The 26,457-nt window shown below is 36.6% G+C and overlaps 1 protein-coding gene across 1 annotated transcript in view; it reads right to left on the bottom strand.

Moving 5' to 3' along the window:
• The window catches only part of SLC15A5 (solute carrier family 15 member 5), a 94,512-nt gene that overhangs the window by 28,902 nt on the left and 39,153 nt on the right, over window positions 1-26,457 (bottom strand). The window contains 1 exon segment of the mRNA XM_057700977.1: window positions 7,057-7,245. Coding sequence (XP_057556960.1) covers window positions 7,057-7,245 — 189 coding nt within the window.

Here is a 26,457-nt window from a genome sequence, read left to right as displayed (position 1 = left end):
ATACCCATGGACACACCCTGAATCTTGTACCCCAGACTAGGGGTTGGTGAACTACAGTCAGGTAAGGTCCAGCCTTCCACTTGTTTATAAATAAAGTTTTATTGGAACATAGCCTCACCCATTCACTGTACATTGTCTCTGACTACTTATACACCACAATGACAGAGTTGAGTAGTTGTAACAGAGATTGGAGTGCAAAACCTAACCATTCACTATCTGACACTTTGAAGAAAAAGTTCGGCAACCAATGCTCCAGAGTAATAATTGTCACTGCTCCATAATCTCAACTTTGCGAATTCACCTCTGACTACCACCTTCCATCTTCCCAGAGTACTCTTGATTACTCAACCACCAAAATGCTTTTCCTCCTTCAGGACCTCCACTCCATTACTCCCTTCATTAATTTCACCTCTTTCATGCCCTTCATGGTCTCACTACTCTTTACACAAGTTAAGTTCCACTGGATGAGTTAAGTTCAACTATTAGAATCATACACCTCCACATTCCCTCATTTCTTTGCCTGTCTCTTGCTCTCTGGAAATTGACAAACAATTCTTTGTCTGCCATCTCTGCTCCTATATCCATGCAGCCTGATGTGGCTGGTGAAAACCATATAACCCTGTTGACAAACTCATTTTTTTTTAATTAATTAATTTATTTTGGGGGGCTGCATTGGGTCTTCATAGCTGCACACGGGCTTTCTCTAGTTGTGGTGAGCATGGGGCTACTCTTTGTTGCGCTGCATGGGCTTCTCATTGTGGTGGCTTCTCTTGCTACAGAGCATGGGCTCTAGGTGGGTAGGGGCTTCAGTAGTTGTGGCACTCAGGCCCTAGAGCACAGGTTTCAGTAGTTGTGGTGTGCAGGCTCAGTAGTTGTGGCACATGGGCTTAGTTGCTCCACGGCATGTGTGATCTTCCTGGACTAGGGATCAAACCTGTGTCCCCTGCGTTAACAGGCAGATTCTTAACCACTGTGCCACCAGGGAAGTCCTGACAAACTCATTTTAAATTCCTGCCCACAAACCGCAAATGGCCTCCTAATGTGCTGTGGCAACTTCTATATATCTCCCTAGTTCCTCACCTCCCTGTTGTCCTAGACAACAACTTCACACCTTACCCCTCTCTTCCAGCCCCCAAAATGTCCTCCCCCACCCTCACTCACAGCTTATGCCTTGGCATCCTACGTCACTGAAAATATTGAATCAGCCGGAAGAGAATGTCCATAGAATCTCCACACCGTATTTACATATCCATGAGTTTCTGCATCCACATGCTCTGCCTTCCAGACTGTTCCCATTGATGACTTATGCTTGCTACTACCTGAAGCCGAATTCTCAACTTGTACTTTCCTGACACCATCAACTTTCCTTCTCTATGGAATCATTCCCACCAGAATAATGTATGATGCCATCATTTTTCTTCCTTAAAAGCAAATACAAATAAAAAAACCTTTCTTAACCCCATTTCTTTGTCAGCTACTGTTTCATTTCTTTGTTCCCCTTTGCAGCAAAGCTTTTCAAATGAATCATCTCCAATTCTTCTTTTCCTGTTATCCCTTAAACATATTCTAATCAGATTTTTGTGTATTCCCATTCCGGACATAAAAAAGCTCTTTTCAAAATCATCCATAAACCCTAGTCGTTTAACCCAAGAGTCAATTCTCAGTCCTCGGCTTGTTTGATCCATCAGCAGCATTTGACACAGCTGATCATTCCTTCCTCCTGGATACTTTTTCTTCATTTGACTTCTAAGATGTTGCTGTCTTGGTTTTCTTCTTTTCTCAGTAATCACTTCTTTTCTATCTCCTTTGCAAATTTTTCATTTTCCCCTGAGTGTCTTCCTGATGGAGTGCCTCGGGGCTCAGTTCTTGAATCCTCTTCTCTGTCTACACTAACTTCCTATATACCCAGATCTTTTGGTTATCTCAACTAGTCCCATTGCTTTAAATACCACTGAAATGCTTAGGACTCTCAAATTGCATCTGTCCCCTACCTCAATTCCAAATTGTAAGCTTGGACATCCAACGCCCTGTTTGACATCTCTATTTGACATCTCATCCTCAACATGTCCAACTCAACTCAAGTTGAAGGTCCAACTTGACCTTCTCAAAGCTTGCTTCACTTTCAGCCTCTTATCTCTCTACAAGCATCAACTCCATCCTTCCAGTTGCTCAGGTCATCAACTTTGATGTCATTCCTAACTCCCCTCTTTCTCTCTTACTCTAGTGGTCTGTCTTCAAATATGACTAAACTTTGGCTATTTCTCACTGCCTATACTGCTTCTTCCTGGTCCGAGACACACATTTGTCTTCCTTAGATTATGATCTCAATCCATTTATCCATTTCCTCACTATAGTATATTCTCCACAGCAGAGAGAGGGTTTTGGGTTTTTTTAAAGTGTGAGTAATATCATGTCACTCCTTTTCCCATGTCACTCAGAGCCCAAGCTGGAGTCTTTACAATGGCCTCTTTGACTCATCTCTTACCAGTTTCTCTCTTCCAACTCCTCTAACTGTACGAGACCCCTTGCACTTTCTTGCCAGACACACTACCATCGTTGCATTTACGGACTGCTTTTCCAGCAATGTTGTTCTTTCCAGATACCCATGTGGTTGACTCCCTCAACTCTTTCAAGTTTCTGCTCAAATGTCTCCTCTGAAGTCTATCCTGACCAATCTCTTAATACTGCAACCTGCTCCCTCCCTACTTGGTATTCCTGACCCCCCCCCTTACCCTTTTCTATCTTTTCTTCTTCTTTAGCACTCATCACCTTCTAACATGCTCTCTAATTTATTTATTACATTTATTGTGTATTACCTTAATCCTCTTGGTAGAATATAAATTCTACAATGGCAGAAATATTTTCTTTTTTTTTTTAATTTTGAGCTGATATGTCAAGTTCCTAGAGAAGTGTCAGGCATATTGTAGATACCTACACAGTATTATTTGAATAAACACACACAAGTTATGAGATAGCTGGGGTATATACTACAACGATTAAGACATAATTTGAAGTGTTTTCTATTTTTTTTTCTTGCAAATCACCTCCCATATCCACATGACTTAGCAGGATAAAAGATGTCCACTGAAATTTGAGAAGTGATCCTCTGTGCTTGCTTTCTCAGTGCTAACAATGTAGGATACTGTCAGTAATTTGAATAATATATTTTTATTATACTCAAATAGAAATAACTATAGATTTCATTCATTCATTTATTCAGTCAAAATATATTTATCACCTACCATGTATGTGTGCTTTTCAGGAAGCACAAACACAGAAGAATACAGAAAGGAACAAGAAAGATAAGAAAATGTACTTCAAGATTGTACATTCTCATGGTGAGAGGCAGGCAATAAACGTGCACTTATAAATAAGATAATTTTAGATTCTCACAAGTGTTATTTTAAAAAAGTGGAACAAGATAAAGGACTGGAAAGTGATAGGATGACCAGAGAATCCTTTCTAACGAGATGATCTTTGAGAAAACTCAATAATGGGAAGAAGCCAGCTGCTTGAAAACAGAGGAAAGAAAAGGGATTCTAGACAGAGGGAAGAGCAAATACAAAGGCCTTGGGGCAAAAATAAGTTTAACACCTTAGAAACACAGAATGAAGATCATCAAACTTCTAGTGAAGTGATCATGGGAAAGAATAGAATAATAGTAATAGTATGTGACTGGACGTATGCTAACTCATATATATGGAATCTAAAAATATGGTACTGATGAACTCAGTGACAGGGCAAGAATAAAGATGCAGATGTAGAGAACGGACTTGAGAACAAGGCGGGGGGTGGGTGAAGTGGAAACTGGGACAAAGTGAGAGAGTAGCATTGACATACATACACTACCAAATGTAAAACAGATAGCTATTGGGAAGCTGCTGCATCACACAGGGAGATCAACTTGATGATGGGTGATGACTGGGATAGGGAGGGTGGGATAGGCAGGGTGAGAGGGAGTCATGGGAGGGAGGGGATATGCGGCTATATGTATAAATACAGCTGATTCATTTTGTTGTACAGCAAAAACTGGCACAATAGTGTAAGGCAATTATACTCCAATAAAGAGCTTAAAAAAAAAAAAAGAATGTGGTTGGAGCAGTACACAGAGGCCGAATCATGTGGACTCTTAACCACCATTTAAGGAATTTATCTCCAAATTCCTATTGCGGAATTTTAAGCAGGGGAATGATAGGACTGATGTTTTAGGAAGAGGAGGATAGCTGTTAAGAGAATGGACTCATGGGGCAGGAGAGGAAGCAGGGAGACAAGTTAGGAGGCTCAGAAAAAATTGGGATTAGAGGACTTCCCTGGCAGTCTGGTGGTTAAGACTCCACACTCCCAAGGTAGGGGACAGAGGTTCTATCCCTGGTTGGAGAGGACCCTGCATGCCTCACGGTGTGGCCCCCCCCCCAAAAAAAAATGAGATTAGAGACCAGGTAGGTAGCAAAGGTGATCGTGAGACAGTCAGATTTTTTTTAAATTTTAATTTAATTTAATTTTTTACTGAAGTACAGTTGATTTAGTATATATTAATTTCTGCTGTCCAGCAAAGTTTATTCAGTTATACATATAAATACATTATTTTTTACGTTTTTTTTCCATTATGGTTTATCTCAGGATTGAATATAGTCACCTGTGCTATATAGTAGGACCTTGTTGTTTATCTATTCCATGTATAATAGTTTGCATCTGCTAACCCCAAACTTCTAGTCCATCCCTCCCCCTCCTCTCCTCCCCCTTGGCAACCACAAGTCTGTTCTCTATGTCTGTGAGTCTGTCTGTGTTTCATAGATAAATTCATTTGGAGACAGGGCCAGGTTTAGATTATATTTCAGAGTAAAGACTAAGACTTGCTGTTGGATTGGAGGTGAGAAGTAAGGAGAAAAAAGGGACTTAGGATGACTGGTGAGAAAGACATGATTCTGCTCACACTATCAGATCTTCTGGTGTGCAAGTTGTGGGAAGTGTGGGAGAAAGAGCTATGAGCTGGACACCTGCACTTGAGCCCTGAGTCTTGGACTATTAATTCACGTGAAAGATAGTAACAATAATAACAGCACACGCTGCAGCTGCTAATACTGAGTGCTGTCTATATATTTGACACTCTGCTTTTTCCTTTACATGAAATATTTCACTTAGTCCTTACAACATCCCTTCCCCATTTTATAGATGATGAGAAAGGCTCAGAAATGCTGAACAATTTTGCCAAGGTCACACAACTAGTCAGTGGCAGAACTGGGTTTGAACTCAGGTCTGCCTGACTTGAAGACCATAGATATTAACAGCTAAGCTGTCCTGCCGTCCAGAAGAGTGATTTTTGATTTTACAGTTTAAAACACCCTTTCACATTTTATGTCATTTAATTCTCAAGGAGTAGGCTTTATTCCCATTGACTGTTATACTGGTGCTGTGATATAAGGAAGAATTATAATTATTTCCGTTTTAAAGATCTAAAAGGTAAAGCGTAACGGTTAAATGAATTTTTAAGGTCACACATGTAGTAAGTGACAAAGTTGTAAATCAGAACAAAGTCTTCTGGTCCCTACCCCATAAGCGCTATAGAGGATGCATCAGTTGACTTCGTTGGACCTCTTTTTTCAGATGGGTAAATCAGGGATGTGTGGACTAAATGATTTATATTACATGATCTGCCTTTTTAAGTCTATGGTTGTAAGTACCTCTCTGGCTTTTGTGTGTTGAACCACAATTGCTTAGCTGGCTGGGGATTTCCTGACAGTATTCACTCATCATCTTCATTCATTACCTTTCTTCACATCCAGCCTGTAAAATTCTGGCTGACTACTCCCAACAATTTTCTGGAAACATCAGGGAAGTCACAAACATTTGCGTGGTGACATTCTTTTATACTTCTCTTGTGTTCCTTGTAGTGTTAAACAGTGATGGACACATCTTAGAATCTCATAAACCCTTTTATTTCATGTGGAATGAAATGATTTAAAATTAGAGAAAAGAAGTCTAACATATATATGACTGTAATGACACAAACAATTTTATTTTGATTTTTTTCAAAGAACTGCCTCGGTATCATATATATGTATGTGTATGTGTGCATATATATATATATAAAATATTTATTGCTTTAAAGAATTTAAGAATAACTGAAGATAACAGAATCACTGAGGATTTTAAACAAGTGAAATGGTTAGAACTGTCATTTAAGATAATTACTCAAAAGGTTGTGTATTGATAGAATGGGAGAGATGTTAAAGGTAGGAAGATAAGAAGTTATAAAAATAATCTTGATAAAGTATAATTGGTGCTTGAGTTACAATCAGGATTCCCATACAGGGAACTATAAGGAAGGTAGAAATATAAGATGCAATATAGATCACACTGATAAATACACACACACACTCACACGTACACATACATGTTACTGTATTGCAAGAAGTCACAGAAATATTTTGATGCATTTTAAAATGGCTAGTTTAATTAATATCAGCAATCTAGATAAGCCAGAACACCCTTGATATTTAATAAAATTGTTTTGAACCTTACAAAATACTTGTGATCACATTTAATTAGTGTAATTTAATTTAAAGACATTGAGTTGCCTGGAAAATTGACTCAAATTTTCATTTCATTTGCATGTTTCTATACTCTCAAAATACATTACAAATGTCATTTTTGGAGGGAGTATATGTGTGAGTTTTATCTATGAATGAGAGGGAGCGGGGTGGGAAGAGGGAAGGGAGAAGAGGAGAGTTTGCATCTAAGTATACCAGCGCTGTCTTCTAGGTTTCAGCAGAGTGTTTTCTTCATCATGTATCTGACCAAATGATTACTGCATTTAACTAAGTCAGTAAATCTTCCATTCCATTCTATCTATATTCAGGTAGAATTCATCATTGCATGTGGTAAAGGAAAGAAGAGAAATTATACATATTTTAAAAATGAGGGTGAGGCATAGCCTTGTTCTGGAGCATTGTGAGAAATCTCCAAGGCGGGACGAGATCTCCATCTGCTTGAGGTGGTGTGTTCTGCGTGAAGACTGAGTATGTTCTAACGGGAGGTGAAACAATTGTTACTCACAGGCTGGGTTGACCAGGGTTTCAGCTACTCCAAGTAAAATGTATTGAAGAACCAGGTGGAAACAGGGCCTGGAGGAAACAGTGACAACTTTGCCTGAAAGAGGCTGCTCCACTGGAGGGAAGTGCTTTCTGTGTATTTTGAAGAAGCCAGCTACCATCACAGACAGTGCAGCAGAAAGAATGCCAGCAACTGAAGAAAAACAATGCAAAAGAAAAGAAAAATTTAAAAGAGCCCCCAAATCAGTGTAATAGGCTATAGCACTCCTTACACATTGACACTAGAGGATGTTTCCTCAACACTTGTTTTTTTGTTGTTCTGGGTATATCCAGGTGCCAGCTAACTGTGCTGTGTGATTTTCCTGTGCTCAGGCTCTGGTCTCTCAGAAATGGCTGCATTAGTTTCCTATTTCCTGACCTACTGGTTATACGGCCTCAGTTATTTAACCTCATTATCACTTTCCTCAGCTCTAAGATGGGGTTAATGATACTTACTTTGTAGGATAGCTATGATATTTAAATAAGATAATATGCAGGTATTGTTGTAACGGTTCCTGGTAGCAATTAGTAGCGATTATTAATGAAGCTAAAGCAATCGTTTTGAACTTTTATCCTCAGATAAGATATTCTGATAACTTCTTTAGACATATCTGAATCAAAAATGATTTGGGAAAATTTAAAATAAAATGATTTCTTCCTAAGATATTATTATTGAAAAATGGTTTTGAAATAACCTGTGAGCATTATCAGTCCTCAGTTTTCTGACATCTCTCTGATCTTTGCAGAAAAAGTAAAGTAGCTATTACAGAATTAAAGACTAGAAACTTTTGCTTAGGAAAAAAATATTAAAAGTGAATTAACTAGGTAAAGAATATAAATGGAAGCAATTATTCAGGCAGTGGTTCAGCTCTTCTCTTTTACTTTTAAGGAATTATCTAGGAAATTTTGGTTGAAAATGAGTAGAGATTTTGTTACAATTTTGTTACAGTTTATATCTACTGCAACCATTCCATGTCTCAATTTATCATTCATATTACTGGACTTAATCCCATTGTTAAAGAACAGGCAAACTTTAGCTTGATGGAATTTACTTGAAATTTAGAGATAGTCACCTTTTGCTAACTTGCATAAAATTTCAGATAAGGCAAAGCTTTCAATTCAGAAAAATCAATCTATGTTTAAATAGCTTAGTGTTTGTTTTGGTTGATAGAGAAACTGGTAGGTAAAATTTTTGATTGTATCTCAGCATTTAAATGTATCCATAAAGTCTGCTCTTTACTGAGACCACAAGAAATAGAAGGTGTAAAAACGGAGGAAATCTGAATAACAGAAAATTTGAGGAATTTTAAAATTTATTATTACTTTAAATTAGGTTCTATGAAGGCCCATTCATAATGAAGTGAAGATTTTGGTTCTGTTAACACCTCACATTAAAAAAAAGGAATTTTAATATTAACTACTTTTAAGATAAAATTCACCACAGAATTTACCTAGATTACTCGGCATATTAAGACTCACCAGAAAGAGACTTAAAATGTCAATTCAATTTAATATTTACCCTGTTACTTCTATATGTAAAGCAGTCTGCTAGGGAAGTTGGGGATGTAAGATAAAAAATATTTGTTCTCAGTCATTGTAGACTCATCTTCTATTCTATAAGAAGAAGAATTTACTTCTAGCTGGAGCAGTGAGATAAATCATTTTATGCTTTGAAGAAAGAAGGGTTTCAATAGGAGGAGGTGAAGGCAATACAAATGGCCTGAACAAAAGCACAGAGTTGTGAGGGTGTCAGAAAAATGTTCAGAATGGCGAGAAACTCAAGTTATTTGGGAATTAGGGGAGAAGATAGATTGGGTCAGATCATAAGAGGCACTTATATTTTTAAGGAATTTGGAAATTACTCTGAAGATAAGGGAATCATTGAAGATATTAGACACAAGTGAAATGATCAGAACTGGCATTTAGGATGATTACTGTAAAGGCCATGTGCTGGTTGATAGAATGGGAGTGATATTGAAGTTAGGAAGATAGTTAAAGTTAAAAAATAATCTTAATAAAGTATAAAGATGGCTCGAGTTACAATCAGGGCTCCCACTTCTAGGAAATACAGATGGTAGACATATGAGATTCAATAGATTCTACTGATAAAACCATAGCCACTAAAGCAGGGATCAAGGAGAAAGCAGATGTCAATGTTGACTGTGAGTCTAGGTGACTGGAGAGATGCTAGTAGCAATAATATAAATAACACAGTAGATATGGAGAAAATAAATTTGATTTGGGGTTGAGTTAGAAGTTCAAAAGGGTTATCTAAAGAGAGGTACTCAGAAAACAACCGAAAAAGTGAATTATGGGTCAGAAGATTGGTTGTCAAGAGAGAAAAGATAAATGGATCATCTACATGGAGCTGGAATTTAGGGTCAAGTGAAACTGAAAGATGATTGGGGAGAGAGAGAAGAGAACATCTAAGCAATGCCTTCATATTTGGACTGCGGGCAAGAAAAAGAAGTAAAACCACTGAAAGAAAAGTCAGAAAGATAGGTTACTACACTTGAAACTAATGCAACATTGTAAATCAACTATACTTCAATTTAAAAAAAATTAAAAATAAAAAGAAATCACAAAAAAGAAAGATAGGTCACGTCTAAGGGAAGGTTTCAAAGACGATACACACAACAGAATTGTTTATCTTTTTCCCTAATTCTTCTCTTCATTCTTCTCCATCTCCTCCAGTACTGTCACGTACTCAGAGCAGAAATCTGGGGTCCCTTCTCTTTCCCCCTGCCTCCAAATATATTATTAAGTTCTCTGGAAATTATTTCCAAAATATATTGTGAATCAACCTGCTTCTCTCCGAAGCTGCTGCTGTCATTCTAATCCAAGTTATTAATCTTTTTTAACCCAGACGGTATGCAATGACATATTAACTGGTCTTCCCGTTCCCACTTTTGCCCATCTGTAACCTACTAAGCACCTAACAGTTGCTGAACTTAGATAAATGCACATTCAATGTTACTCTTCTGCTTGACTTCCTTCTATGGATTTCCACACCATTAGGAGGAAATACAAAATCTTTAATGTATGTTCATGCCTGTGCTCATCACTTCACTTTAATTGCTTTCTGCTTTCTCATCTCTAATCACATTTCAGCCACATCCATCTTCTTTGTTTTTCTTGACTACTTTAAACTCTTTCTCAACTTAGGGCCCTTGCCTTGTTCTTCTCTCTGAAGAACAAAGTCTGAAACACTTTCCCCTACTCTTTACCTGACTATTTATGCTTCAGGTGTGCATTTCATAATCTAAATTAAACCCATAATACCCATTGAATTCACCACACTTACCACAATCCACATTTAAATAATTTTAGTGTGTCCATTTGTACTATGCCTATTTCAGTGACTTGATTGGAAGCTTCATGAAAATAAGAACCAAGTTTGTTTTTCTTACCAGTTTCTTGCTACTAAGAAAAGTGTTCTGATTCACAGTAACATACATATATACACTCCCACACACATACATGCAGATGCACATGTGAAAAATAAATGATCATAGTGCTAAATATGTTGAGATATAGAGGGTAATAAAACATATGACAAGTCAACCATATTTTTAATTTTTTGGGGGGTGGGCTGTGTTGGGTCTTCATTGCTGCATGTGGGCTTTCTCTAGTTTTGGCGAGCAGGGGATACTCTTTGTTGTGGTGTGCTGGCTTCTCATTACGGTGGCTTCTCTTGTTGCAGAGCATGGACTCTAGGCATGCGGGCTTCAGTAGTTGCAGCATGTAAGCTCAGTAGTTGTGGTGTGCGGGCTCTAGGCTTCAGTAATTGTGACGCATGGGCTTTAGAGTGCAGACTCAGCAGTTGTGGTGCATGGGCTTAGTTGCTCCACGGCATGTGAGATCTTTCCAGACCAGGGCTTGAACTCATGTCCCCTGCATTGGCAGGCAGATTCTTGACCACTGTGCCACCAGTGAAGTCCCAAGTCAACTGTATTTTTAAATGGACTATTGGTTATCCTCTAACTCAACAGAACTCCATGACAGAATCAGAAAGCAAGGAGTTGAAGAATCAGTGGGTGGTATATATGTGTAAATAGTGAATTTTAGTGTTCAAGAAAGGAGAAAGCTAAATAAGTTACTAAAAATGTTAGCAGGATCACAGCGAGCTGTTTTATAAGACATGGAAAGCTTGACCATGTTTGTATGCAGAGGGAAGGCACCACTGGGGATGGGAAAAATTAAAGCTATAAAAACAAGAAACAGGGACTTCCTAGGTGGTGCAGTGTGTAAGAATCTACCTGCTAATGCAGGAGACATGGGTTCGAGTCCTGCCCCAGGAAGATACCACATGCTGCAGAGCAACTAAGCCCATGTGCCACAGCTATTGAGCCTGTGCTCTAGAGCCCATGAGCCACAACTATTGAGCCCATGTGCCGCAACTACTGAAGCCCATGCACCTAGAGCCCGTGCTCTGCAATAAGAAAGGCCACCGCAATAAGAAGCCCATGCACCACAACGAAGAGTAGCCCTCGCTCTCTGCAACTAGAGAAAGCCCGTGTGCAGCAATGAAGACCCAACACAGCCAATAAAATAAATAAATAACTAAATAAATTTAAAAAAAAACAAGAAACAAATAATATAAAAATGTCCTGAAGTAAACAAGAGAAAAGAAAAGGATCATGAGACCAAGAAGTTTCATCGCAAGGAAAAAAAGAATCATCCTTCAAAAGAAAAGAGAAAATGTACGGAATATTTAGAATACAGAGAATGTTGAGAACTAGAAAGATGAAGTCAAGGATATATATGTACCATATGACCTTGAGCTTGCAAATTAGAGGGGCTAATCACTTGCTAAGAATAAGTGGATGAGGATGAAGTTGAGGAAATAGAGGGGAAAAGTTTTCAACAACCACTGTTGATGGGCTTAACTTAAGATGGAGAGTCTATGGTAAAATCAGAGTTTGTGGTTGTGATTTGCAGCTTATATTTGTGAGCCTTTTTTGAGATGTAAAATTAGGTTGTTTATTTGATATTTTAAATGTAGGTGTTTATCACTATAAACTTCCCTCTTAGTAGTACTTTTACTGTGTTCCACAAGTTTTAGCATGTTGTGTTTTTCTTTTCAGTTGTCTTGAGACGTTTTAAATTCTCCTTTGATTTCTTCTTTGATCCAATGGTTTTCCAAGTGTGTTAGTTTTCATATATTTGTGAGTTTCCCCATTTTTCTTGTGTTATTCTTTCTAGTTTTATTCCATTGTGGTAAATAAAAAAAAGACACAGAGTAATTTCAATCTTCTTAAATTTTATCTCTCAAGGAGCTAGAAAAAGGAGAGTAAACTAAGTCCAAAGTTGGCAGAAGAGAGAAATAATAAAGATTACAGCAGAAATAAATGAAATGGAGAATAGAATATCCAATAGGAAAGATTGATCAAACTTAGAGTTGTTTTTTTTTAAAAGATAAACAAAATTAAAACCCTTAGCTAGACCAACCAAGAAAATAGGAGAGAAGACTCAGATAAATCAAATCAGATATGAAGAAAAGACATTACAACTGACATCACAGAAATATAAATGATCATAAGACACTATTATGAACAGTTAGACTTCAACAAACTGGACAACCTAGAGGTAATGAATAACTTTCCAGATACTAACAACTTACCAAGACTGAATCAAGAAGAAATAGAAGGTCTGGATAGCCTAATATCAGTAAGAAGTAAGGTAGTCAGAAACCTCCCAACAAACAGAAGCCCAGGATCAGATGGTTTCACTGGTAAATTCTACCAAATATTTAAATAATTGAACCAATCCTTCTTAAACTCTTACACAAAATAGAAGAGGAAGGGGCACTCCCAGACTCATTTTATGAGTCCAGCATCACCCCAACACCAAAGGCAGATGAAGATACCACGAGAAAATACTGCAGGCCAATATCCCTAAAGAACATGGTTGAAAAAATCCTAAACAAAATGTTGACAAACCAAATTGAATAGCACATTAAAGGGAACATACACCATAATAAAACAAAATTTATCCCCAGGATGCAAGGATAGTTCAATATCCACAAAAATAAATGTGAAACACCACATTAACAGAAAAATAAAAATCACGTGATCATCTCAAAAGATGCAGAAAATGCATCTGACAAAATTCCACAGCTTTTATGATAATAACTATCAACAAAATAGATATGGAAGGAATGTACCTCAATATAATAAATGCCATATATGAAAAGACCACAGCTAACACAGTACTCAATGGTGAAAAACGGAAAACTTTTCCTCTAAGATTTGGAACAAAACAAGGATGTCCACTCTGGCCACTTATAGTCAACATATTCCTGGAAGTCCTAGCTAGAACAATTAGTCAAGAACGAGAAATAAAAGACATCCTAAGTGGAAAGAAAGAAGTAAAATCATACAGATGACATGACCATATATGTAGAAAATCCTAAAGAATTCACACGAAAAATTATTAGAACTAATAAACGAATTCAGAAAGGTTTCAGGATACAAAATTAACATTCAAAAGTCACTCTTTTTCTATTCGCCAACAATATACCATCTGAAAAAGAAATTAAGAAAATAATCTCATTTACAATAGCAACAAAAAGAATAAATACTTAGGAATGAACCAAACCAAGACAGTGAAAGACATGTACACTGGAAACTCTAAAATACTGATCAAAGAAATTAAAACAGATATAAATAAATGGAAAGACATCATATATTCATGAATTGGAGGAACTAGTATGGTTAAAATGTCCATATTATTTAAAGTGATGTATAAATTCAATGCAATCTCTATTAAAACTCCAATGGCACTTATTACAGACAGAAAAAAAATTCTAAAATTCATACAGAACCACAAAAGACCCTAAGAGCCAAAAGAATTTTGAGCAAGAAGAATAGAGCTGAAGGCATCATACTTCCTAATTTCAAAACATATTACAAAGGTATAGGAATCAAAAGAGTATGATACTGCATAAAAATAGACATATAGACCAATGAAACAGAATAGATAGCCCAGAAATAAACTCATACATATATTATCAACTGATCTTTGACAAAGATGTCAAAAATACACAATGGGGAAGGATAGTATCTTCAAAAAGTAGTACTGGGTAAACTGGCTATCCTTATGCAAATAAATGAAATCAGACCATTATCTTATATCATACACAAAATTAACCAAAAATAGATTAAAGATTCAACTACAAGACTCCCAGAAGAAAACATAGTGTAAAATCTGAGATATCACCTCACAACTCACACAGGATGGCTACTATCAAAAAGACGAGATAATAAGGGAGATAAGTGTGTGGAGTGAAAAGAACTTTTATATACTCCTGGTGGGAATGGAAATTGGTGTAGCCACTATGGAAAACAGTATAGAGTTCCTCAAAAAATTAAAAATGTAACTATCATATGATTGAGCAATCTGGGTACATATCTAAAGGAACTGAAATCAGAATTTTGAAGAAATATCTCCACTTACATGTTCATTGTAGCATTATTCACAATAGCCAAGACACGCAAACAACCTAAATGTCCATCACTGGATAAATAAAGAAAATGTGACATATACACATAATGGAGTATTATTTAGCCTTAATAAAGAAAGAAATCACGCCACTTATGACAACATGGATGAGCTTGGAGAACATTTTGCTGAGTGAAGTAAGCCAGACATGGAAGGACGAATACTATATGATATCACTTGTATATAGAATATAAAATAATCAAGCTCATAGAAACAGAGAGTAGAATGGTAGTTGCCAGGGGCAGGAGGAGGGAGAAATGAGCAGGTATTAGTCAAAGGATACAAAGTTTCTGTTATACTAGGTGAATAAATCCTAGAGAGCTGCAGTGCAGCATAATGCCTCTAGTTAATAATATTCTATTATATACTTAAAAATTTGCTAGCTCTTATGTTGTGTTCTTACCACACAAAAAATTATAAGCTATTTGTAGGTCAGTCGTACCTCAATAAAGTTTCTTTTTTAAGAGACTTCTTGGATTATTTTAGGAGGGTCCAACATCTGATCAATAGGAGTGGACAAAAAAATACAGGAGAAAATAAAGGAGAGGAAACTATTTTTTAAAAATAACAGACAATTTCTCTGAATGACCGAATTTACTTGGTGAATAGTACAATGATTGAAAAGACCTTCACCAAGACACAAAAACATATTTTCGAATATCATAGGTTGAGAGAAGAGTGTTCCCAGTTAGGAAGAGAGGTCATAAACATAGGAATGAACATCAGAAGGGCACTGGGCTTTTCAATAGTCATTCAAGTCCCTGATGACGATAGAACAATAGTTTTAAAAGTCTGAAGAAAAATGATTTAAACTATTAGAATCTATGTACAATCAATCAATCAAGTGTGATGGTAAAGGAAGACTTTATAAGTCATATAAGTACTTGGAAAACTTACCTCCCATGTACCCTTTCTTAGGAAGTTGCTTAGAGATAAAGTGTAATAAAAGAAGGAGTAAACCAAGAAAGAAGAAGAGAGGTAAGCAAGAGACTTAACAGAGGCAAGCACCGTGCAGCAGATCTAGAATTGAGACAGAGAACAAGGACGTGGAAGTCTGCAAGAAGATTTGCGGAAGAAAAGGGGCCATTAGTACATTACCCTGTGCGTTAGTACTGGGAGAAAGCTAGTGGTAACTGGTAGTGCACTTTGCAAATTTAAGGAAAACTGTTTTTAATTAAATAATTAAGGAAAATCACCTATTTATTAAATACAGAAAATAAGTACTTTGATTTTGCAATGATATATATATGATTATTGCTTTAAAATGTTCTTATAATCATATTATTTAGCAATATCAACTTAGACAAACAACACCTAAAGATTTTTAAATGATTTACCTCTGGGAATTATGACTGACTGGATGTAGAGAAAGCAGGGTCTGAACACTGTTACTTATTGTTAAAATAAACTTCCAGTACTATTTGCTTTAGTACCACATTTCTCTGAATCTAAGATTAATATAACTATGTGAAATAATGTTCTTATGTACCACTGAGAAAGGAAAACAATGCTGCCAATCTAGCGTATTATAAAATGCAACCCAATTTCACACACACACACACACACACACACACACACACACACACGCATGACTGAACTGTGTTCCTTCCAAATTCATACATTGAAGCCCTAACCCCCAAAGTGATTATTTGGAGACAAAGCCTTTAAAGAGATAACTAAGTTAAATAAGGTCATAAGAGTGAAGCCCTAAGCCAATATGACTGATATCTTTGTAAGAAGAGGAAAAGGGGACTTCCCTGGTGGCCAGTGGTTAAAAATCCACCTACCAGTACAGGGGACACGGGTTTGATCCCTGGTCCAGGAAGATCCCACATGCATGAAGCAACTAAGCCCATGAGCCATAACTACTGAGTCTGTGTTCTACAGCCTGAAAACCACAACTATTGAGCCTGCATACCACAACTATTGAAGTCCACACACTTAGAGTCCGTGCTCTGCAACAAGAGAAGCCACCGCATTGAGAAGCCCACACACCACAAAGAAGAGTAGCCCCTGTTGCTGCAATTAGAGAAAGCCCATGCACAGAAACAAAGACCCAACACAACCAATATAAATAAATAAATTAATTAAAAAAAAAAAAGAGGAAAAGATACAAAGCCTGTGCATACATAGAGGAAAGGAAGGGTGAAGACACAGAAAGAAGGCAGGTCATCCGCAAGCCCAGGAGAGAGGCCTCAGGAGAAGTTAAAGCTGCCAACATCTTGATCTTGGACTTCTAGCCTCCAGAGCTGTAAGAAATAAATTTCTGTTTTGAAAGCCACCTAGTTTATGGTATCTTGTTCTAGTAGTGCTAGCAAACTGATACAGGTATGTCCAGGTATTACATAAAAATTAAGTTGTTCAAATTGTGCAATTAAATTGTAGGATGCTCCCATGAACTTTCAAGAAAGTGTTCATATACATAGAAATAAGTTTTTAAAGTTTTTTTGCTTTCTTGCTTTAGAATTTTTTTTGTTATATTATTTTAAAATTTTATTTACTTTATTTATGGCTGTGTTGGGTCTTCATTGCTGCGCACAGGCTTTCTCTAGTTGCAGCAAGTGGGGGGCTACTCTTGGCTGTGGTGCATGGGCTTCTCATGGTGGTAGCTTCTCTTGTTGTGGAGCATGGGCTCTAGGCGTGCAGGCTTCAGTAATTGCGGCACGTGGGTTCTAGAGTGTAGGCTCAGTAGTTGTGGTGCATGGGCTTAGTTGCTCCATGGCATGTGGGATCTTCCTGGACCAGGGATTGAGGCCCTGACCTCTGCATTGGCAGGTGGATTCTTAACCACTGAGCCACCAGGGAAGTCCCTTGTTTTAGAATTTGAATTCTATGCGTATCTTCTATGACACCTCTCATTCTAACTAAATTAGTGTAAATCTAGATAAAGAATATCATGTCCCCCTCTTTTTTTATGCTTATCATCTGTCCTATGTAAAAAGGCTTATACTGATATTTTATCCAGAAATGTTTATAGCATTAGAGGCAATAATTTATTTATTTTATTTATTTTAAGCTCTTTATTGGAATATAATTGCTTTACACTCTTGTACCAGCTTATGAGGTACACCAAAGTGAATCAGCTGTATTTATACACATATCCCCTTATCCCCTCCCTCCTGTGACTCCCCCCCACCCTCTCTGTCCTGGCCCTCCAAGGCATCACCCATCATCGAGTTGATCTCCCTTTGTTATACAGCAACTTCCCACTAGCTATTTTACAGTTGGCAATATATATATGTCTATGCTACTCTCTCACTTCGTCCCAGCTTCCCCTTGCACCCTGCCCCCCCCAACACCATGGCCTCCAGTCCATTCTCTGCATGTGCATCCTTATTCTTGCCCTGTCACTGGGCTCATCAGTACCATTTTTTTTTTTTTTTTAGATTCCGTATATATGAGTTAGCATACAATATTTGTTTTTTTCTTTCTGGCTTACTTCACTCTGTATGACAGGCTCTAGGTCTATCCATCTCATGACATATAGTTCAATTTCATTCCTTTTTATACCTGAGTAATATTCCATTGTATATATATGCCGCATCCTCTTTATCCATTCATTTGTTGATGGGCATTTAGGTTGCTTCCATGTCCTGGCTGTATTGTTCATTGTAAATAGTGCTGCAATGAACATTATGGTACATGTTTCTTTTGGGATTATGGTTTTCTCTGGGTATATGCCCAGGAGTGGGATTACTGGGTCATATGGTAGTTCCATTTTTAGTTTTTTAAGGAACCTCCAAACTGTTTTCCATAGTGGCTGTACCAACTTACATTCCCACCAACAGTGCAGGAGAGTCCCCTTTTCTCCACACCCCCTCCAACATATATTGTTTCTAGATTTTTTGATAATGGCCATTCTGACCGGTGTGAGGTGATATCTCATTGTGGCTTTGACTTGCATTTCTCTAATGTTTAGTGATGTTGAGCATCTTTTCATGTGTTTGTTGGCCATCTGCATGTCTTCTGTGGAGAAATGTCTATTTAGGTCTTCTGCCCATTTGTGGATTGGGTTATTTGCTTTTTTGGTATGAAACTGCATGAGCTGCTTTTATATTTTGGAGATTAATGCTTTGTCTGTTGCTTCATTGGCAAATATTTTCTCCCATTCTGAGGGTTGCCTTTTTGTCTTGTTATGGTTTCTTTCACTGTGCAAGTTTCATGAGGTCCCATTTGTTTATTCCTGATTTTATTTCCATGATTCTAGGAGGTGGGTCAAAAAGGATCTTGCTTTGATGGATGTCATAGAGTGTTCTGCCTATGTGTTCCTCTAGGAGTTTGATAGTGTCTGGCCTTACATGTAGGTCTTTAATCCATTTGGAGTTTATTTTTGTGTATGGTGTTAGGAAGTGTTCTAATTTCATTCTTTTATATGTTGCTGTCCAATTTTCCCAGCACCACTTATTGAAGAGGCTGTCTTTTTTCCATCGTCTGTTCTTGCCTCCTTAGTCAAAGATAAGGTGCCCATATGTGCTTGGGTTTACCTCTGAGTTCTCTATTCTGTTCCATTGATCTTCCTTTCTATTTTTGTGCCAGTATCATACTGTCTTGATCACTGTGGCCTTGAATTATAGTATGAAGTCAGGAAGCGTAATTCCACCAGCTCCATCTTTCCTTCTCAAGATTGCTTTGACTTTTTGGGGTCTTTTGCGTTTCCATACAAATCATAAGATTTCTTGTTCTAGTTGTGTGAAAAATGCCTTCGGTAATTTGATAGGGATTGCATTGAATCTCTAAATTGTTTTGGGTAGTACAGTCATTTTCACAATGTTGGTTCTTCTAATCCAAGCACATGGTATGTCCCTTCATCTGTTTGTATCATCTTTGATTTCTTTCATCAGTGTCTTATAGTTTTCTGCACACAGGTCTTTTGCCTCCTTAGGTGGGTTTATTCCTAGGTATTTTATTCTTTTTGTTGCAATGGTGAATGGGAGAGTTTCCTTAATTTCTCTTTCTGCTCTTCCGTTGTTAGTGTGTAGGAATGCAAGAGATTTCTGTGCATTAATTTTGTATCCTGCTACTTTACTAAATTCATTGATTAGTGCTAGCAGTTTTCTGGTAGAGTCTTTAGGGTTTCCTATATATAATATGTCATCTGCAAAGAGAGTCAATTTTACTTCTTTTCCAATTTGGATTCCTTTTATTTCATTTTCTTCTCTGATTGCTGTGGCTAAAACTTCCAAAACTCTGTTGAATAATAATGGTGAACGAGTGGACACACTTGTCTTGTTCCTGTTCTTAGAGGGAATGCTTTCAGTTTTTCACCATTTAGAACGATGTTGGCTGTTGGTTTGTCATAAATGGCTTTTATTATGTTGAGGTAATTTCCTTCTATGCCCATTTTCTGCAGAGTTTGTATCTTAAATGGATGTTGAATTTTGTCAAAAGCTTTTTCTGCATCCATTGACATTATCATATGGTTATTATCCTTCACTTTGTTAATATGATGTATCACATTGATTGATTTGCATATATTGAAGAATCTTTGTATTCCAGGGATAAACCCCACTTGATCATGGTGTATGATTTTTTAATGTGCTGTTGGATTCTGTTAGCTAGTATTTTGTTGAGGATTTTTGCATCTATATTCATCAGTGATATTGGCTTGTAATTTTCTTTTATTGTGACATGTTTTTCTGGTTTTGGTATCAGGGTGATGGTGGCCTCGTAGAATGAGTTTGGGAGTGTTCCTCCCTCTGCTATATCTTGGAAGAGTTTGAGAAGGATAGGCGTTAGCTCTTCTTGAAATGTTTGATAGAATTTGCCCGTGAATCCATCTGGCCCTGGGCTTTTGTTTGTTGGGAGATTTTTAATCACAGTCTCAATTTCTGTGCTTGTGATTGGTCTGTTCATATGTTCTATTTCTTCCTGGTTCAGTCTTGGAAGATTGCACTTTTCTAAGAATTTATCCATTTCTTCCAGGTTATAGTTGCTTGTAGTAGTCTCTCATGATCTTTTGTATTTCTGTGATGTCAGTTGTTACTTCTCCTTTTTCATTTCTAATTCTGTTGATTTGCATCTTCTCCCTTTTTTTCCTGATGAGTCTGGCTAATGGTTTATCAATTTTGTTTATCTTCTCAAAGAACCAGCTTTTAGTTTTATTGATCTTTGCTATTGTTTCCTTCCTTTCTTTTTCACTTATTTCTTTCTGATCTGATCTTTGTGATTTCTTTCCTTCTGCTCACTTTGGGGTTTCTTTGTTCTTCTTTCTCTGATTCTTTTAGGTGTAAGCTTAGGTTCTTTATTCGATATTTTCTTATGTCTTAAGGTAGGTCTGTATTGCTATAAACTTCCCTCTTAGAACTGCTTTTGCTGTGTCCTATAGGTTTTGCATTGTTGTGTTTTAATTGTCATTTGTTTCTAGATATTTTTTGATTTCCTCTTTGATTTCTTTAGTGATTCCTTGGTTGTTTTAGAGTGTATTGTTTAGCCTCCATGTGTTTGTACTTTTTATAGTTTTTTTAATGTAATTAATATCTAGTCTCATGGCGTTGTGGTCAGAGAAGATGCTTGATATGATTTCAATTTTCTTGAATTTACCAAGGCTTAATTTGTGACCCAAGATGTGATCTATCCTGGAGAATGTTCCATGTGCACTTGACAAGAAAGCGTATTCTGTAGTTTTTGGATGGAATGTCCTATAAATATCAATTAAGTCGAGATGATCTAATGTGTCATTTAAAGCTTGTGTGTCCTTCTTTATTTTCTGTTTGGATGATCTGTCCATTGATGTAAGTGGGGTGTTAAAGTCTCCTACTATTATTGTGTTACTGTTGATTTCGCCTTATGGCTGTTAGCATTTGCCTTTTGTATTGAGGTGCTCCTATGTTGGGGGCATAGATATTTACAATTGTTATATGTTCCTCTTGGATTGATCCCTTGATCATTATGTAGTGTCTTTCTTTGTCTCCTGTAATAGTCTTTGCTGTAAAGTCTAATTTGTCTGATATGAGTATTGCTACTCCAGCTTTCTTTTGACTTCCATTTGCATGGAATATCTTTTTCCATCCCTTTACTTTCAGTCTGTATGTGTCCTTTGGTCTGAAGCAGTATTCTTTAGGCAGCATATAGAAGGGTCTTGTTTTTGTATCCATTCAGCCAGTCTGTGTCTTTTGGTTGGAGCGAGGCAATAATTTAGACAAGAGACAAACAAATTTGTAAAAGGCCAGTAATAAATACTTTAGTTTTTGTGGGACAAAAAGGCAACACTTTGAAGATATATAGGTACTTGTGTTACAAGAGATAGAAATCATTTCTACGAAATTTTTTATTGATGAAATTCAAAATAATAATTCTTTTTGAGGGATGATGCAATTTCACTTAATTGGTGTTCAAAGTTATCATTTTTATCAAATCAATTGCAAATGTTCATCTGTGAAAAAAATTCTTAGCTTGCAAGACAGTGCAAAAACAAATGGTAGGCCAGATTTGGGCCATGAGTGTAGCAGTTGGCCAAACCTTGGTTTAATTATCAGTTTTTAGTGCCTATTGATGAATTTTGCTCTAACCTGATGCAAAATTGTGGCATGTTTACCTGGGCCTCTGTTGCCTATACATAGGCATGAAATGTGAGAGAGTAGTCTCTTGGCTTCTTGCTCTGTCCTTGAAACTCCAAGTGTAGTCCCTTATCAACATCATAGGAATAGCCTGGAAGCTTGCTAGACATACAGAATCTCAAGCTCCATCCTAGAAGGACTGAATTAGATTTGCATTCAACAAGATCCAAGAAGATTTCTATACACATTAAAGTCTAGCGTAGAGCACTATGAGACCTGGTCTAGCAGAACCCAATGAAAGATTGTTCTCCAGTTTCAAGCAAGGCACAAATATTTAACTCATTTATCTAGATATTTTATGGCAAAGTGTATTTTACCTGAAGCATTTAACTACATTTGCTTTTTATTTGCTACTGCACTCTGGTGCAAGTGAAAAATGGCTTTTTTTTTAAAGTTCAAAACAATGTTGGATTCCAACCTAAATTTAATCTGCTCCATTTTTATTCTTAACTTCTATGAGATCATAACTTGTCCAAAGCAGAGCGCAGTTTATCAGAATGTACACATTTTAAACCTCTAACAGATCTGTACTTACAAGATAAAGCACATGGTTCCAAAGGAGATATTATATTCAGATAAATAATGTATGTTTTAATATTGGCTGTGTGGTTGTAGACCAGTCTATAAAAGTCTTAAAGCTCTTATAGTGTATTCTATTATCCCAGCATGTAATAATTTTCCAAATTAGACCACAATGAAATTTTTAAAAGTCAGAATTTATTCAAACATTTTGGTTGTACTTGCCTTTTCCTATTGAAACAAAATCTAATACTACTATATATATATATGTTAAGATTCTTCCATTATTGGCTAAATTTATCTCACTGAGAAAACTATGAGTTTTTTATATGTAGTTCAATGTATGAGTCTCTGATATGTAACACAACCATAAGTATGAAATTCTATTGAGTCCTTTAGAAATTGTCCTTGGATCCATGATTCTGGCAAATTCTTTTTTTTTTTTTTTTTGAGATACAATACACTGCATATATTTAAAGTGTACAATTTGATTTTTTTTCTTATTAGTAATGTATATATGGCAATCCCAATCTCCCAATTCATCCCAACCCCTCTTTCTCCCCTTGGTGTCCATACGTTTGTTCTCTACATCTGTGTCTCTATTTCTGCCTTGCAAACTGGTTGATATGTACCATTTTTCTAGATTCCACATATATGTGTTACTATAAGACATTTGTTTTTCTCTTTCTAACTTACTTCACTCTGTATAACAGTCTCTGGGTCCAACCACGTCTCTACAAATGTCCCAATTTTCATTCCTTTTTATGGCCGAGTAATATTCCATAGTATATATGTACCACATCTTCTTCATCCATTCATCTTTTGATGGACATTTAGGTTGCTTCCATGACCTGGCTATTATAAAGAGTGCTGCAATAAACACTGGAGTGCATGTGTCTTTGGCAAATTCTGAGAAATAAGAAATTGGCTAATGTAAGAACATATTGGTATCCACAAAACACTCTCCTAGAGACAGCTATGATTTTATCTTCATACATATTGGCTGCCTTTGTAGGAGATCTTTCTCACCTGCTATTAGAATGGTGTATGTGGTTTGCTTTACTGTTTCTCCTATTAGTGGTACTGAAGAGGAAAATGAGAAACTTGCACTCAGCTAAAAATAACTTCATGCTGTCCTACTTTGTAAGATATGCTTGCTGCACCCAGAAAGAAACAAGATGACCTAGCAATCAAATATAACCATAAGATGTTTTGATAAATAAGGAATGTCCTGCACCTGCTCTTGTAAGTTTCTGTTTGGAAACTCCCCCACTCTGTAACTGCTAGCAGCCCATAGCAACCGAGTAACCAATCTACCAATGCTAATTGTAACCATGTGCACTGACCCCTATAAAAGTAAAGCTCACCCTGAGCTCGTGCCTAGAACTTTGGAGTGTTAGCTCCTCTGGGGCTGCCGGCTTAATAAACCTCAGTTCTCCAACCCTCCGAGTGTGGTGCTTGGTTTCTTGATGGACCAATTTCTGCAACAGTGTGTTCCTGTGTTTGAATTGAACTGTCCATATTCTGTCTTTTGTTTTCTTTAGACCACTGGGAATCTCATTTCAGGAGCTTCAGCTTCAGTTTGTGTTTTAACTTGTGAATCTGTAACAGGTAACTCATTTACATGGAGATCTGTTATGCAAATGTATCTATAAGGCATAAATTATTGCTTCAGATGCCTTACTAGATGGTCTACTTCACCTCAAATTTAATCCCAGAGTTGACGTCAACTTTAAAGTAAGAACCTGAGAACATTATGTGCTTTTGTTGAATAAATGAACAACTGAATGAAGAGTTATTCAGGCTAGATATTTGCATATTACTTCCTTTAGTGTTTACACACTGCCTCTTGCCAGATATTTTGCGATGGGTATACACTGTGATGTTTCTTGGAAAAATGTCACAGTTCTAAAAACCATAATAGAGAAAAAGTAGTTCTGATGAAATAATCCTACTACCAATGAAGGTGACTGGATCCCTGACTTGGTTTTTAATTTATCAAGCATTTTGATTCCAACCAAAAAGAAACTTTATATCACTGCCAGTTATTATAACTAGAGAAGTTAAATGGTTATATAAAAAGGGACCAACACCTTGGTTGTACCTATATCATAAAGGACTTTAAGTTAGAATTGGAATTTTCAAGTTTTATTTTAAAGAGGACTGTCTGGCAGATATTTAAATATACTTCATCTTCATTTCAATATCAATTTTACTTAAAAGCCAAGATAATTGCTACCTACTGTGTTGTACACTTCTGCTTTGTATAAGGCTTAACAACAATCTTAATTAGACTAATTTTAGTCAGATTAATACTTGTGTGTGTCAGCACTAGCTACTAAATGCCACATACTGCAGGGTTTTAATTAATGGTAAGGAAAGGAAATACTCATGGTGTAAACATTTTTGAACTGAAAAATGCTAAAACGAAGGATATCCAACTATGACAGAGGGTAAATCACAATATCACTGGTTCTAGATTTTTTGTGTATTAAGGTTGACTTTTAAATAGACAAATCTGTCACATGTAAAGTTAGGAAAATACAGTCTTGAAACTCTGAGCATATCAAATCTTTGCCTTTCACAGTTCTGAAAGGTTTGGAGATTTTTTATTGTTGGTACTGGGATATACTTGTTGATTTCTTTAGCTGATAAACTCAAGAATGTCCTATCATCAGTCAAAAACCCCTCTTTCCTTGCATTGTTTATGAGCTAGATAAAGGAAAGTGAGCTTATTTTTTTTTTCCTTTATTGAATTTCTAGTTTGACCAACTGAAAGAGATTTCACTGTCCCTCACCCTTGGCCTGGGCTGTGATTATCCAGGTCAAACCCTAGGCGTTGGCAATGTCGGCACCATCTGCCTCCTTAAACATGACACTCCCTGGACAGGGAATGACCGAATGTGAAAGGGAGTGGGGGACTGCAAGGAGCAACTACTCACTGTGATGACAAAAGAATTTTTCATTCACTTCATAGCCTTAATTGGAAATAGCAATCAGGATTCCAATTCAACACTGACAATTTAACCTCTATAATCTAAGAACTATGTATAGCTGCTAAGTGGAATAATAATAATAATAATAATAAGGATAATAAGGATAATAATGCAATGGCCTTCAAATTAGAAGGTCTGAATTCAAATAAGAAATTATCTTTGAGACCCTTGACCTAGTAAATGATGATTTATCACGAGGTTAAGTGGGATATGTATGTGAAGGAGCTTAGGTACAAATTAGGAATTCATGATATTTGCTTGTTCATAATTGATATACTTTTATACTTCACTCACATTTTCAAGGCACTTGGATTCAAAGCAAAAGTAAATTTTAATGTTAGATTAATTCAGTTACTTAAATTACTATCAAAATCTACCTTCGGTTTATGCTTATGTGTCCTGTTAAAACTTATTAATCTTCCATAATCACAAGCAGAATATGGCAAACTTAAGCAAACATTTAGTTAAAAAGATGCATATCATCACACCTTTTTATATTCCCATAGCAAAATATTATGCAAATAAGTGAACAAGTATGTAAATGAACAAATGAATGGAGTCTGGCTTAGCAACAACTGAATTCAGTATTCTGTACTCAGAAGAATATAGAATATTCAATTTTTTTAGATGAATCCAGTTTTCTTCTTCTCCCTGCCCAATAAGTCTGTTACCAATCTTCACAGGGAATATTTATTTCATTAACATCAAACAATATATTAGATAACTCTGTCTAACTTCCCTCTATCCAGAAAAGCACACATACTTCTTTAAGAATAGACATGTTTCAAATAT

This window comes from Hippopotamus amphibius, chromosome 12 (genome assembly GCF_030028045.1).
Source record: "Hippopotamus amphibius kiboko isolate mHipAmp2 chromosome 12, mHipAmp2.hap2, whole genome shotgun sequence".
NCBI classification, from domain to species: Eukaryota; Metazoa; Chordata; class Mammalia; order Artiodactyla; family Hippopotamidae; genus Hippopotamus; species Hippopotamus amphibius.
The sequence above is the reverse complement of the archived record's forward strand: the minus strand, read 5'-3'. Positions and strand labels throughout refer to the sequence as shown.